General features: G+C 42.6%; 1 protein-coding gene across 1 annotated transcript in view; it reads right to left on the reverse strand.

Moving 5' to 3' along the window:
* Positions 1-10068: 10068 nt before the first annotated feature.
* STXBP4 (syntaxin binding protein 4) overlaps positions 10069-16699 on the reverse strand; it is a 197640-nt gene continuing 191009 nt past the window's right edge. Inside the window, exon 17 of the mRNA XM_004707395.2 lies at positions 10069-11501. Coding sequence (XP_004707452.1) covers positions 11387-11501 — 115 coding nt within the window. The 3' untranslated portion in view covers positions 10069-11386. The remainder of the gene's footprint in view (positions 11502-16699) is intronic.

Genomic DNA, 16699 nt, shown 5'->3' on the forward strand with positions numbered 1-16699 from the left:
TTATGGGTGGGTTAGAGAGAGAGGTGACCCAAGAGAAGAAGGGTCAGAGAGCGATGGAACGTGATCGAGATCCGACCAGCCACTGCTGGCTGTGAAGTGGGCTGCAGCTCTACAGGGAACTGCTGGGAACTGGGTTTCGCAGATAACCCGTAGGAAGGCTGGGAACCACCTTCCACAGCCCCCAGAAAGGAATACCACCTTGCTGACATTTTGAGTTTTGCTCAATTAGGCCCATGCCTAGTTTCTGACCTACAGAACTATGAGCTAAGACATACATATGGTTAAGCGACTAAGTTGGTGGCAATTTGTTATGGCAACAATAGAAATCCAGCAGACTATATTATCAAACAATCCTACTTCTGGGTAGGGTATGAAAACTTATGTCACCCAAAACTGGTACATAGATGTTTACCCTTAAGAAAGCATACTCTTTTTTTTTGGGGGGGGGGGCGTCATAACATTCAGAAAAATCCCATCTTGTCAAATTCAACAGAGATGATTGATTTCTCAATAACCTGTGAATAACTTCCTCATGTGAATTTCCTTTCCCGTCGAACACCTCCCTACTGGACACTAGCCCGACACTAGTGCCTTTGGGTCACTTCTCAACCCGGAACCATTTATTTGAATACGGTACATGGCACCTTGTACATAAAAATGGTGACTCCTCCCCAAAACTCACGAATAAAAACAGTAGTAATCCTAATATTAAGTGTCGTGGGTGACTCTTGGTCATGCTTTGTAGATGAGAGGTATTGTTCTACCCAAATCAAAAGTGAACTCACTCAGAGACGTATATTAGGAATCCCTGGGGATCTGAACGCTCACAAAGTGTAGCTGCTCTAGATTGACTAATGCCACCCAAATAGATGGAGCTTCAAAATGTTAGTGGCAAAAGGGAAGGAAAATATGGAATTTTTCCATGAATTTTTCGAAACTCTCTTGTATATGTCAATTGGGTTGGCCCATGATTCTCAGCATTTTGCAATTATCTCCTATTTTGTGTTCTGATATAATCACTCTCTGCTGGATACCCTCACTTCTTGGATATTAATGGGTCAGGACTCGCGGTGTTTATACTAACGCAGCAGGATGCCAACTACAGGATCAGGTTGCATTTTGAGTCAGTCTCTTTTGAGATATAAAAGGAATTAACCAAGCTAGCAGAGCTCAGAGAAGCCACAGTATTACCAAGAAAAAAGAGCCAGAGTGGACTGTGTCCTTTGAACCCTGGGTCGCTGCCCCGTGAACCTCCTAGATCCAGGAGAGGTTTGATTCCAAGACACATGGAGATCTCCTGGGGATGACAAGTCATAAACGTAGAAAGAAAAAGGGACCTTCCCTCAAGCGGAGAGAGAAAGCTTCTCCCCTCGTGCTGGTGCCCTGAATTTGGACGTCCAGGATCCTAAACTGTGAAAGAATACGCCTTTGTTAAAACTTCCCAGGAGCCCTGATGGCATAGTGGTTATGAGTTGGGTTACAAGGTTAGCTGTTTGAAACCACCAGCTGCTTCGTGGTAGAAAGACGGTGCTTTCTACTCCTATAAACAGTGACAGCCTCCAAAATGCACCGGGGCAGTTCTACCTTGCCCTACAGGATCTCTGTAAGTTGGCAATGACTTGATGGCAGTGAATTTTGTTTCGTTTTGTTCAGAGAAAGCTACCCACTTGGAATATTTCTTGTGTAGCAACACTAGATAACTGAGATAGCTGCATAACTTCCAGGTTAAGTTCTTCTTGGAAGAAGTATGACCAGAGGGCTCCTTAGAGGGAAGGATACTTTGGACATGTGGTCAGGCAAGACCAGGGCATCATGCTTGGTTAAGATGGAGGCCCCTGAAAAGATGGGTGGACACAGTGGCTGGCACATGGGCTCAGGCCTAGAGGATGGTACAGGGGCATGTAGGGCTTCGTCCTGTTGTGCACAGGGTCACGATGGGTTGGAACCAATTCGATGGCACATAACAACAACAACAACAAGATAATTGCAAAACTCCAGACCCATTAAATCTGAATTTTAGGGGTAGGACACAGGCCCCCTGCTGCTAAGGTAGACAATGACTGCCCTACAATATCCTCGGATACAGATAACTAAAACTTCCCAGGGAACTGGTTGCCCAAAACGAAAGGGACGCTTTTACGTGCATATATTCTTAACTTAACCTAAGACAAGGGGACTTTATAGGACAAATTAGAACTGCCTCCTGTCCTGTAAGTATTGGATTGCTAACTGCCAGGTCAGTGGTTTGAGCCTATCCGCCAGTGGACTCAAGGACAGTGGATTTGGTCTTTGGTTTGGCATAGGGTTTCCAAGGATGTAATCAGTAAGGAAGCAGATTGTCACCTCTTGCTCCAGGGAAGTGGCTGGTGGGGTAGAACTACAGCCATTCAGTTAGCAGTGGAGCACCTCATTATCCACAGCACCATCAGAGCTGCATATCTATATGCTTACTGCTCCCCAATGGAAAACAAGAACATCAACAAAGCTTGCGATTCTATGAACACACATACACAATTGTGCACGTTTCTTTGAAAGCACTTCCCCTTCTCACACATTTGAAGACAGCTCTCAAGTTTATATTTAATGCTAATCTGGAGAAGTAGTTAAGATAAATACTCTTTTTATTTTACATATAGAAAATTGAAGTTCAATTCATATTAGGATGTAAGTCTCCAAACTCATTTGGTCTACCGCCTCTTTACAGAAAACAAAAATTAGCCAGTGCCCCTCTGCCAATGAAAATCTTTTATACTATCACCCAGAATCCAGGATAAAGTGTAGGTTCCCGCATTTGCAGCACCCCTTGGGTTGTTCCAGTGCCCCTTTGGGGTGCTATTGCCCCCCCTGGGAAACACTATGTCAGGGTGACCAACGTGTCCCTAATTTCCCAGGGACTGGCGTTCCTTTGTCCCAAGAATACCGTAAGGCCTTGGAAAACTGGAGGAAAAGACAAGGCCCCCACTTTGAAGGACTGTTGAGCTCTTCTGAGCCGATGCACCCTTTCACAGGGAGGGCAGAGAGCCGAGTCATCTCCCGGATTCATGCCTTCCCCGTGAGAAAGGGTTGAGGGCTGCCAAGCCCAGAGAAAGCGAAGAGTGCCGTCTTCCTGCCTCCCCGGCCCATGTTTACTGTGAGCTTTGCTTTAGACTCACACACATCTTTTCATAGTGCATTCCGGAGGAATAGTGTGACATGAATTATCCATATTCTAAGGTAACTTTATTTTTATTAGCTTGTTTTACCTCCTTTTTTCCCTCCTTCCCATATTTTGCTAATGAAAGATGAATTTCTCCATTGTGAAAAAGAACAGCCAAGCAATTCCAGTGGGCTTATTATAGATGGGATCATTTCTGTACTTTCAGAGTATGTACTGTGGCAATATATAACTCCCTTATGCCACATCAATTCCTCAGCACCACGACTGATGAACTTATATGAACAGGAGTTGGAATGCGATTGCTCGGAAATGCACGGACCTTGCATTTTCCTTCTAGGCGTTCTCTACCCTTCCACAGCCACATCCTTCTCTTGCATTTCTTCAAAACCTGACCAAGGCAGTCAAGTGGCAGGTTCCTCCTTTCTTGGCAGGCTTATGTTGTGCCAAGGCATTCTGGGACGAGATGGCCTGATGCCATTGTCCAAATCGGGTTCACGGAGAGTTCGAGAAGGTTTCTGCAGAAATGATCCTCACTCAGGCACACCAGCCCCACCTGCTACTACTGTGCTCCTTCTGCGTTCATGGAAATGACAGGTGGCTGGAAGAGACCCACTGAAGTCACCCACGGCGCCATCTGCCTAGAAGCACCATGACTTCCGTCCCAGGGCACGGTGAGGAACGGTTTCTTCTACGCTCAGAACAACAAACATATGTGGAGTTTTGCTGTTTTCTAGAATGTGGTCCAGGACCCTTTCTCTCAGCCCCATCACACTGTTGTTCTGTCTCTCGCCTCCCGGCCAGAGGAGGGTTTTCCAGGCAGGGAATAGCCCAGCAGCGCTCGTCCTCATTCTGTTTGCTCTCCAGGCTTGGATCAAAATCATGAGTGGTTTTCAGTCCTCCCAGGAGGTGAATTTCAGAAACCCAAGAGTCAGCAATCGCTATGCTTTCCCCTGCTTTCTACTCTCATGCCCTTTGATGCATAACATTAACAGGAGAAACAGGGAAATGGCATCAAGAATAGGTTGGTGATGGCGGACTGGCATGGCAGAGAGCGCCACTCATGTGATGGCCCTTCCTGCAGACAAACACCCCTCACCAAGAGAGTGAAACGGGAACAGTTTTTAAAATGAAAACACCAGCATGACTTTAAATGTAAAAAGTCACATCAAGAATGTCAATATGGTCAATTATATATCATGATTGCTATTTCATGTCTTACACTGTCCAGGTGGGAACGTGGGGAGGGAGGGGAAAAAGAGAGGAAGTGATACCAAGGGCTCAAATAGAAAGAAAATGTTTTGGAAATGTTGATGACAACATACATACAAGTGTGCTTAATACTATTAAATGATGGATTGTTCTAAGATTTGTAGGAACTGCCAATAAAAGGATGAATTTTTAAATAAATTAATCAAAGTGGAAAAAAAAGAATGTCAATATGAGGCAGCTTTAGAAAGTTCATGGAACAGCTCAATCATCTTTTAAATCCATTTCCACCAACTTTTTGAAGCCCCCTCATGCAAAACTGCATTTAATATTTATAAAATGAGCATGCAGGTGCGACAATATTATGTGTGTCCAATGGTGAAAATATCTCGGGTATTTAATTTCTAAAATGAAGCTCCACAAGTATGTACGATTTGAATTTTTCATCTTCTCAGTTTTATGCAATCTAGCTTGTAAGCTGTTCTAATGCTAGCTCACGTCTTTCTCCTCGGTCCTTGTATATTATAAAAATGTCAAGTCTGTTGATCCTTGAAAAAAAATAGCATTTCATTTGGCACAGAAAATAAAAATGTCTCAGTTGCCCCAGAAAAAGGATAATATTTTCTAATTATGCAAACACTTTATGAGAGTATCATCTGACTCTGTATTTTGACAGCTGCTTTTGCATTTATTATTGGAGCACCTCTTTATATGGTATGTTCCCTTTAAAATAAAAAAATAAAAATCTAGTCAAGGGATGTTGTTAATACCGTTTTGAACTTATTAAAGTTTAAGAGAGTGATAAAGTTCTGTTCCGGGGGGACTTCAATAAACTTCTCACTGAAAGTAAAAGAAAAGGATTTTCTGGGGAAAAAATACAGGAAAAAAAGGGGCTTTTAAGTAAGACTGCATTCTTTGTCAAGGCACCCTGTATTCCAAACCCTGTCCCTGTCCTTTAGTAGTTGCTTGGGAGCCTAGGGGGTGGGGGACTAGGGTGTTAACTGCCACAGATTCCCACGTCAGCAGTTGGAAACCACCAGCTGCTTCTTGGGGGAAAGAAGAGGCTTTCTACTATGTAGTTAGGTTAAAACAGAATGCTGATCATTTGATCTCCTTTTGGACCCATTTTAAAGTTGTTTCAGTTGTTAATGTTTTCTGCTTTCTTTTTGATTGAGGCTTTTCTGTGCTTTTGTCTAGTCACTGCTTCCTGTTTGTGTTTTGGATGATTTTCTGTATATCAAATTCAGAACGGGAAAGCCTAGAGAGACAATAACTGGATTGCTAAATGCCTAGGGACATGGCAGGGGAGGATGGGGGGAAATGGGAAGCTAATAAAAATGAATACCAGAAGAAAATGTTCTGAAAATGATTGTGGTGGCTTGGGGCAAGGCAGATGATAATCCCTGTCCCTTTACAGGTAAGGCCAGCAATGAACCTATGGCCCAAGTACTCACACGTGTTTGTGTTGTGCTTTGCACTTCACTGGGCGTTTCACCCAGATTGTCACATGTAAAGACGGTCCTCCACAGCGCTATATTTAAATTCAGAACACTCAAGTTTCAATTTAAAAATTGAAAGCAATTAGTCACCCCATATACAGTGAGGGGCGTTCACTGTGCTGTTTGTCGCAGAAGAAAATGGAAAACGGTCTAAATGTTCATCAACAGATTGTTAGTTCTACAAATTGTAAGTTATCTGGGTAATGAAATTGTACACAGAAGTTTGAAACACAAAAATGTATTTGGTAACATGAAAAGTCAAAACCAACTATAATCTCTTATTGAGTAAAAATAAGAATTAAAGATGAGTACTTCTGAAAAGTAAGCTGGGTTAGTTTTAATTTTATAATGTGATTTTTAACGAGAACATTATTAAAAAATTTTAATATATAAAGATAGAATCAGACATCTGGAAAGCTTAAAAACAAGCAAAAAAATCCAACAGTAAACATAATGTAGGAAATATGCCCTTGGTGGTATAATGGTTACATGTTGGGGTGTGGAATCTGAAAGATCAGCAGTTCAAAACCTACAGGTGCTCTACAGAAGAAAGGTGAGGATTTCTTCTCCCAGAAAGAATTACAGTCTTAGAAACCCACTGTGACAGTTCTACCCTGTACTATACGGTTACTATGAGTCGATATTGACTTGATGGCTGAGGTAGTTAGTGTATTGTGCCAACCTGGCCGATAAACACATGTGGGGTAATTGAAGGGCAGAGGGATAAACAGGTCAGTAAGCCTCACCTTTCTAGTTCTCGGGTTTCTTGCTTTGTGATGGTCGGACCAGGGTGCAGCTGCCTTAGCCAGCTCCCTGCTTCAGCTGGCAAGGCTCACTTCCTGTGAGACATCCCCAAAGAGAAGCCACAAGGACCTACCCCGATGCAGCCCTGGGTGCTGGAGCAGCCTTGTGGAGACCCTGCCAGCGCTGAGATGCTTACACGTTCACTGATTTGGCTTTTCTCCTGCAGTCGGCGTCATAGTGTGTGTTTTGTGAGTTGGAGGAGGACTTTGTGGATTGGTGTCAGGGTGTCAGACATAGGGGCTAATGTTGGGCTTGTGGGCTTGGGCAGCACTGGGTTGGGATGTTTTCTTGACGTGCACTTAACCTGGATATAAAACTCTCTCTTATACATGAGTTTCTGTGGATTTGTTTCTCTAAAGTACCAAGACTAACAGAATGGCAGAGTTTTTGTTTTGTTTTTGTTTTATTGCCTTCTTTGGCCAACTACTGCCTGCCTCAGTGCTTGGCACATTGTAGGTGCTAAGTATTTTCTTATGGAATGATTGAGTAAGGACTGGGAGCCCTGCTTACAATTTAGCAAAGGGGAGTACATAAAAAACATTTAATTTTCTAATCCTAATATTGAGTTAGTGGGCTAATGGTGATTTTAACATGGCCATGTTGACAGGGTTAACCTATGCTCAAGAGACTGGCTCTTTGAAGTCAACTCACCAAAAATAATTTGGCAATGGAAGACAGTTCTTGATTGTGTGTGTGTGTGTATAATTAAGCATCTCTTATAGTATTGATCTGTGGGTTTGGAAGTCACAGACCCATCAAGAGGAGAGAATCTCTGTGAGTGTGCGCATGGCTCAGTCATCTCTGATCTTCACCGTCAGCAACATAGCCCTAGCGAGGCGTGCAGACGGACTGAGCACATCCCGAGACAGCGCTTCTGCTTGTTCTTGGGGCATTCTTTACTGCTGAGCTTTCACTACCAGAAAGTCCCTTATCGTACCGCGCCAGGACCTGCCTCTTTCTAAACTGCCCCATAGGCTCCAGTTGTGTCCTAGAACCACACAAGTCGAAGCAGCACTGCCCAGTGGCTGGGAGCTTAGCTTCTGGAATGCTAGACGCCTGCCTCGACATCCCATGTTTTAGATGTAGGTTCTGTGTGACTCTCAGACAGCTGACCACCTCTCTGAAGCCCCAAGCTTCTGCGTTGTGAGATGAAGATACTCACAGCTCCGACCTCGTGCATTCACTTTAAGAAAATGCAAACTGCCGTCAGAAGGTGTGGCACAGAATGACGCCATGACACGGGTTTCTAGTCATTTCCCATTAACGATATGATCGGAGCGGTCAGAAAAGTTGCTCCAGACAGCCATGCTACATGATGAGGCGTCTCGGGCAGTGAATTGTGTGCCTCAGGCCCTTCGTTTCAACTGATTCCAGTGTCTCCTCTCTGTTTTCTTCACTGGAAGCAAATGTGAAGAACACTGTAGGTGGGGGGAGGGAAATCGCACAGCACTCATCAGACACCAGTAAAAAGGTGGTATGTTCACGATTCTAGACACTAACTCACGAAGCAAACTTCAGGTGTTTGAGAATTCCACTCACCTCCGGTGGAACACAAGGAAACAGCTCACTCAGGGCGTCTCAAAACTTGTCTCCTTGACGTCTCCTAATACTCACTTCACTACCAGGAAACACAGGCGCCTTTTCTAACCGGCCTGAAACTTCTCTCAGGGCTATTGACTACCTATTGGTCTAGATTTGATTTTGCATTACCACTCAAGATAGAAAATGTAAATCCAGGAATGATATGTGGTGTATAAAGTGATGGAATGATACATAAACTACGTGGGGTGAGTTTCAGACCCAGAAGGTAACAGAGAGCCTCCAGGGTTCCACCAGTCTCTATCTGACCAGAAAGCCTAGGTTTTGTTTTGCTTTTATGATTTTTAAGTTTTGTTCCATATTTTTCTCCCATTCTATCCAAGATCTTTAATTGGGATCCCTTTTAGAGGGCTTGGTAGTGCTACCTGGGCACCATCTAGTTCTTGGGGTGTATAAATATATATGGGTGAGTACTCTGTATGCATATATTCACCATACACAGCTACACTGCATCTTATGAAGTTTAGTAGACTTGGAGAGTTAGGATGTAAGTCTAATCTCGAGCTAGTAACTGACTCACTGTGTGACCGGGTAGTCCTTTCCCTCTGAGGTTAAGATCTTGATGTCCTCATCTATACAGTGGCTCCAAATGATGGTTCTTCCATTATGTTCTAAGGAGCTCTAGACCAGAGGTTCTCAACCTCCCTAATGCCGTGACCCTTTCATACAGTTCCTCATGTGGTGGTGACCCCCAACCATAAAATTATCTTCGTTGCTATTTCATAACTGGAATTTTACTACTGTTATGAATCATACGACACCTGTGAAAAAGTCCTTCTACCCCTGAAGGGGTCGCAACTCACAGGTTGAGAAGTGTTGCTCTAGACTATACAGCAGAGCTGGAATTGCTTTGTTTGGGCTCCAGGATTCCATCAAGTTTCAAGGAGCAACATTATTTTTTAAAAATCTGTTACATATGTATATATATATATATATATATATATATATATATCCATCTATATATATATTCATAGTTTCTACATAATTCATTTGAAACTTTTTTCAACAAAAAATATTTGAAAATCACCAAATTAGGTGAAGCTCAAGGTTCCCACTAGAACATGTTTTGTTTTTAAAATTTTTTATGGTGAATTGGGTGAAAATTTACAGAGCAAATCAGTTTTACATTCAACAATTTCTACACATTTTGTTTCATGTCATTGATTGCAATCAGTGCAATATCTATCATCCCACTTCTACCGTGGGTTCCCCATGTCCAGTTCACCTTCTCTCCTAACCTTCCCTGCCTTCTGAGCTTTCTTCTTGGGCAACTGCTGCCCAATTGATCGCAGAGCGTATAACGTCCTAGTGTATTGTTCACAGAAGAGTGCTATGCATTGTTTGGGCTGAGTGTTGTTCCAGATAGGAAGGGTAAGAAAGAGAAGTCTCAAGGGCTCCACTCGTCTCTGTCCGAGCAGAAAGCCTAGGTTTTGACTGTTCTTTATTATTTTGAGTTTTGTTACACATTGTTCTCCCATCCTATCCAAGACCTTTAACTGTGATCCCTTTTAGAGTGGTTAGTAGCGCTCACAGGGCACCATCTAAATCTTGTGGTCTCAGGGTCACGGTGCTGAGCAAAACCTCTGTCCTTCAAAAAGTGGGAAGGAGCAAAAGAAAGGGGAGGTGAGGAAGGGGAGGGGGAATAAAATGAAAAGGGCCAAATATTAACTCCACTGTGTTACTGGACATAATTAGGGCATACGGTATTCCAATTAATTATGTTTACTCATATTTTTCATCAATATTACATAGCAATATAATAATACCATGAAAAAAAGAAGACTTTTATTATTCAATTGGTACTCAATGCTCAGGACATTTAAAATTACCTCCTCCCCACCCCATACCTTGTTTCCCATCCTCATGCTTAGGTCTTTAAGAGAACATCGATAGAGTTCCAAGTCAATGGATCGCCTCTTCCAGAAGCAGTCTAAAACATGAAAAGCAGATGAACAAAGGCATTCTTGAACACAGCTTGGGAGTCCAGGTATAGTCCTATTGCTAGTGGAACAGTATCCAATGCCCCTCTTCTCGGCAGCTCTCCTCAAAGACTCGCACTGGCAGCAGCAACCTAAGCAGGGCAAGTCCCAGAGGGGAGCAGTGCCTTTACTTCAGAAAAAAGGCAAGTTCCTGAAAGAAGCCTGATGGAATCACACCTCAAAGCTTATCCCTACCTGGCGACTGTGTGGGTGGGGGTGGAGAGGAAGAACAAATAAGGGGGGAGGATTTATAGGAGAGGACTAGTAGGGTCATGAGGGGGACGTGTTTGATAGAAGAGGTGCCTTTGGATCTCTGTGGTCACTGGGCGCACAGCTGTGGAGCCAGCTGCATCAACAGAACCACAGTGCCCTGCACGTCAGGGTGGAGCTCCCTCTGCAGAGACAGCAGGGTGCAGTGGAAAGAGGACTGGACTTGGAATCAGAAGACTTAGGTGTGAGTCCCAGGCCAGCCAGGATGCTCCATCTCTCTGAATTTCTATTTCCCTAATTGAAAAATAAGAAAAACAATGCCCACTGGACTTCTCTCACAGGAATGTTGTATAGTTTAAATAAAATGGGATTCAAAAAGCATTTGGTAAATCAGAAAACCCCATAATGATGCATATAGTGTTTAATAGTTCGTGAGATAGTTGTCTAGATATGATCCTTTAAAAAAAATTCCCTAGGCTTGCTAAGATCACCTCCCTAAGATAGAAATATAAAAGGCTAGTGATGTATCAAGTAAAATGAAGTATACTTCACATAATTTTTCAATCTCTTAATTATAAAAACCATCATATCTGATAGCCATATAAAGAAACTACATATAAAATTACAAAGATCAAGTTACACATGATGAAATCTCACATATTATAAAATCTAATTTTATATGGTTTCCCAAAAAAAAGGATGACTATATTATTCTTAAGAGAACTACTCTAGTAGTAATTGGTCTTATAAATGCATATAGTTGTATCAAATAATTTTTTTTAAATAGCCTAAATCCAGAGTCCCTATTCATGACGTCTATAAGTGGCATTTGCTTTATTCCTATTTTAGGCTGGTAGTATCTCAGAGTGGAGTTCTATGTGTCATCCATGGAGTTGGAGATTCCAGAAGACCGAGTTTCCTAGAGGAATCCATCAGCTCTTCTGGCTGGGAAGTTCTCTGGAACAATCTTCTTCATTCTCCTCTGAGCATGACAGATTCAGGGCACTTGTCACAGGATGGATCCAGGATGTGGTCTGGGTTACATGACTTGGGAAACACAAGGAATAGAATTAGAATCCACAAGATTGTCCATTTCCCCATCCACGTAGGTACCATCCTTGCGACATTGCTTTCATTCTACAACAGCCCACTGTCACCAGACAACAGTGTAACGAGACTGGATCCAATAGAGTTTTACAAGTCTTTAAACACTGCCAATGAAGACCATTATTTCCACCCTTTGGTAAAAAGGAAGAATGTTTTATCTCTCACCCCTCACTTTCCCTTCCCTGACATGCAGTCAATCAAGTCCTGTGACTGTCTTGCAGAATCATCTCTGGACTCTGTCTCCCCCTCTCCTTTTCCATTGCTAGGGCCTGGATTACTGAACGAGATTCTCTCTGCCTCTGTTCTAGCTCTTTCTAATTCATTCTCTGCTCCAGTCAAGAGATATTTCTAAGCCAAAACTTCAGCACCAACCAATGCCTTCCTGGACTAAGTATATACTTTATCACTGAAAATGCCTTGGTTCGTTACCTGCCAAACCAATACTTTCTCCTGTGCTACAATCATCTCTCCCATCTCACTTATCTAGGCAATTCATACTGATTCTTCTAAAGAACCAAATCTCCCCCCAAATGCTTCCATTCTGAGATCACATTCTTAGCTCCTCTTCTGCTATATTACAGTACATGTTCTTACTACATGAGGGAGCCCTGTGAGGGCAGCAACTAGGCTGAGTTCCCAATTTATCTGCCTACTGTGTTCTCAGAATAAATAACCACCTTCTGGTTGGCCACTCAACAATATTAACATAACATTTTTTGGACCACCTACGATGTGTGTCACTGTAGAACACTGGGACCTTCTTATAAGGACTGGGGGAGTACAGGAGGCTTGACTCAAACCTTTAACAGTTTGCCCAATTTTTTGAGTGAATATTTTGATTATATTTGTAGAGTGCCTGGTAGGGTTCAATCAAGTGCAATGTAGCCAAGAGGAAGTACAGAGAGCTGAATGAAGGTCGAACATGATAGTTGGACATGAGGAAAGTAAAAGTAAATAAAGGAAAGAACTAGGAGGCAAAAGATATTTATGGAGGTATAAACATAGGCATGTACAGGTGTAAATATATTAATATATAATGATAGGGATAAAGGTCTATGTACATATATTTATAGGTTCAGTATTAAGGTAGCAGATGGACATTGGACCTCTACTCACATCCTCCCTCAATGCAAGAACACTTTGTTCTAATAACCTGGTATTCTGTGATGCTCACCTTCCCGACATGATTGCTGAAGACAAAATGGGTGCAACAGCTAATGTAGTGAAGAAAGCTGATGGTGCCCAGCTATTACAAGATACAGTGTGTGGAGTCTTAAAGGCTTGAATTTAAACAAGCAGCCATCTAGCAGGGAAGCAACAAAGCCTACATGGAAGATGCACACCAACATGTGATCACAGTGCAAATGGGATCAGGTATCAGGCATCAGAAGACCCAAAACACACAATCATTTCAATGCGAATGAGGGGGGTCAAGGCAGAGACTCAATGCCCATTTGTAGACAATTGGACATCCCATCACAGATGGGTCACAAAGAAGGGATAAGGCAGCTAGTGTGCAGAATAGCACGGACAAAACACACAACATTCTTCTAGCTCTTCATTCAACATTCTTCTAGTCCTCCTACTATCATGACCCCAGTTCTATCTTACAAATCTGGCTAGACCAGAGCATGCACACTGCTAAATATAAGAGCTCTCGACACCTAGAATCCAGGACAGATAAAGCTTTTAGGACCAAGATAGAGAGTAGCTATACCATGAGGTTAGGGGGAAGGTGGGGAGAGAAGAGGGAGAAAGGGGGAACCAATTGCAATGATCTACGTACAACCTCTCCCCATCCCCCAGGGGAATGAACATCAGAAACATGGGTGAAGGGAGTCAGCAAACGATGTAAAATATGAAAATAAAAATAGTTTATAAATTATCCAGGGTTTACAAGGGTGGAAGGTTAGGGGAGGGAGGGGAAAAAAGACACCAAAAGCTCAATAGAAAGAAAATGTTTGTGAAATGATGATGGCAGCACATGCACAAACGTGCATGATACAATGGATGTATGGATTGTTATAAGAGCCGAAAGAGCCCCCAGTAAAATGATTTTTTTAAAAGCATGTTCTCAATGCTTTTGCAACTGAGCTGACTCTGTTGCAAGCAAGGGAAGACTGAACAGAGATGATCAGAGTGAGTGAGAGAGAGAGAGAGAAAGAGGTTCTAAAACATACCAATGGTGCTTTTCATTAAACATCGGTTACTTGTGGGAGGACAGAAAGCAGCCGGAGCAAAACAGCAAGAGTGACTCTCTGCCCACACTGCCTTTGTGAGCACGAGAAGTCATTCATGTTTTTGGACAGAAGCAGAATATGATGTTTGCATGTTCAAATGAACAAATGGATGGATGAAAGGAGCCATTGATAAATCCCTCTGAGCTGTAGCATCTCTTCTATCAAATAGGACAGCAACACAGCGCTTCTGTCGGGTCTCTGCCTTGCCCTGCATTTTGTAGTCTTCTCTAATTTCATTTAGTTGATTCACTGCTAACATTCACCTGTAAGAGCGGTCCTCAGCCAACCACACAGGCAGAATGAATGCACATTCTTGGATTTTCAAGTGACCCCATGCTCCAAGTCCAGGGCCCTCCTCCTGACCATCAGACAGGATGTGATCTACCTCGGGAAGGGCTGTGGGCTGTGCTTCCAGTCCTCTCGTCAGGCCACTATGTAGGAAGGGCCTTCTGCATGTGTTCCTTCCCCGGATTCGGATGGTTGGCTTTGCCTCGTCTCAACCCTAGTTTATCCTTCTTCCCCAGAGCGTGTTCCAGCCCACTTAGCTGGGGGCTCTGGTCACCTTTCACCGGGATGAATTTCCGGAATCCATCTCCAGGTGGAAAGCATCTGAATGACCGACAAGCTGCTTTTGGAATCAGGATGAAGATTCGCTTCTTCTCCTTGGATGCTCTAGTTCTCACTCACCTCACTCCCTCATCTGGGCTCGCTCAGTCCCCCCAGCTCCTGCCCTCGGAAGTCGCATCATACGAACAGAGCAAAAGAGTTTACAAACAAGGATCATGTAAGAGTTGGATCTGACTGTATCTCCTACTTTAGAGAAAAGCATTTTCCAAAGCCTGTTACGACGATGGTTAATGAACGTTGCACGGAGACTAAGCGTCTGCGGTCAAAGAAGTTGGAGGTGTGCCGGGTTAAGCTCACTTCCGTTGGTTTCAAGAGAGCAGCAGGTCTCCGGACCTTACCATCCTTCTGAGCTCTGACCCTCCAAGAGTTTGCGACAGACAGACTCTCCACGTGCCCCCCTTCCAGACACTTCAAGAGGCCAGTGTTGCAGAGAACACAATTTGGAGAAGATCAGCAAAATACATGCCCTCTCTTGGCTATTGATAACAATAATTGAAAATGTTGAATTTAGTACAAACGGCCAGTTACTTCTACTGTCTATCGCTACTAGATTTGGCTTGTTTTCAATCCTACATTCTAAATCTTCTTTATATTCAATTAAGTTCAACCCCTCTGTTTAAATATTAAAAATGCTTCTTTCTATGAAAGAACATTACTGATGGTTTCATGACGACGAGATCAAACAGCTCAACCTATGAAAGAATCAAAGTGGAGGTGGCAAGGACCAAAAACCCTCAGCGATTCTGAGCTTCAGAGTGTGTTTCTGTGGCACAAAGAGCCTTCATCCTTTTGACAGTAATCCACATTACTATTATCTCTTCAAAATGGTTTAATGGGATTTCTTATTACGGAGGCTAAACTTACTAAAGCACTTGATTCTGCACAGGTAAACTTCATTTCCAGGCTTTTATAAAACTGGAAATTTGCCTAAGTTGAAAGTGGTTTAAAAGAAACCCTAATGAGTGTAACATAAGAGGGCTGGAATGCACTGCAAGGTGAAATGAGGACACCTTTTCCCGGGGAAAATTAAATGTTTAAGACAACAGCTAAAAGCAAAAGCCTGAGGAGATGGTTTTGCTTATTTAAAACTCTAGGTCTATACATTTTCTTTTTATCAGAACATTTACAATATTTTATTCCAAAGAAGAGATTCTAATCTGAGTGATTTAAATCTGCCCTCCCCAGTGACAGTCCCTCCTGGGGAAAGTGGAGTGAAGAACACAGGAACAACATTCAAGGGATAAGGGTGCGCACAGCGTGTTTTCCGATTTGGCTTTTAAAATTCTCATCATTAAAATATTATCATTTCCCATCTATGGCTAGTCTGTTAGACTGATTATTTAAAATAAACAAAAAGCAAATTGTCTAAAAATATGCAGTCACAGACTATGAACAATAAGTATTAGAAAGTTCTACCAGAAAGTTATCAGTAACCTTTATTAAGTACTTTAAAAATCCACTCCTTAATTACTCTCAAATAGAAAGGAAACACTATAAAATAATTGATGACTCTTAAGTTCACTGTACTTTTCTGTACATGCATAAAAAATCACATAGCTAAACATCAAACACAAAACCTTATCAGTAGGAGAAAAAAACCTCAAGCAATGGAGAGACTATGAGTATTCTTTTTGACTTTTCACATTTCACACTAGGTGTTCAGCAAAAAGCCCAGAACCATGGCACTGTTTCTAAACCTCAGGGAATGAAGGTGAAGTGCCTGGTCAAGAGGAGATATCCAATCAGGGACCCAGTGTAATTTTCTTAAGAATTAGGGCTTCTTACTGTTGTAAGAAAACCTTGCAACCATTCCTTATGATGCTAGAATGTGGGAATTTGTGCGTACATCATTGCGTTTTATGTCCTACAGAGCACTGTGGCTAAAGAGCTCTGACATAATCGGTACGAGGAGATAATCCCAGATTTACTGGCTTGGAGAACATACTAGTATTAGAAATATTTCCTCTCTGATTTGTACGTTTGGCGGTTGAGCTGAGAAGAGAGGGAACAAATCAGCCTTGTTGACTCTATTTAATTAATAACGACCTCATGATTCATAAAGTGAACGGCTGCTCCTCAGTATGAAATATTCAGAAGTCTGGAACATAAATGGGCCGACAATGAAACGCGAAGCACTCCCACTGGAACCCACAGTACCTCTGGCAACTGTTCCTGCAGAGAGCGTGCAGCTGACCTGATGTGGGGAGCGATAACAGCAGTTCAGATAGATGCAGAAACCTAAAAAGTGTTAAGTGACTTCCCACGGAATGA

This window comes from Echinops telfairi, unplaced genomic scaffold (assembly GCF_000313985.2).
Source record: "Echinops telfairi isolate 266 unplaced genomic scaffold, ASM31398v2 ScPeMD7_7458;HRSCAF=8496, whole genome shotgun sequence".
Taxonomy (NCBI): domain Eukaryota; kingdom Metazoa; phylum Chordata; class Mammalia; order Afrosoricida; family Tenrecidae; genus Echinops; species Echinops telfairi.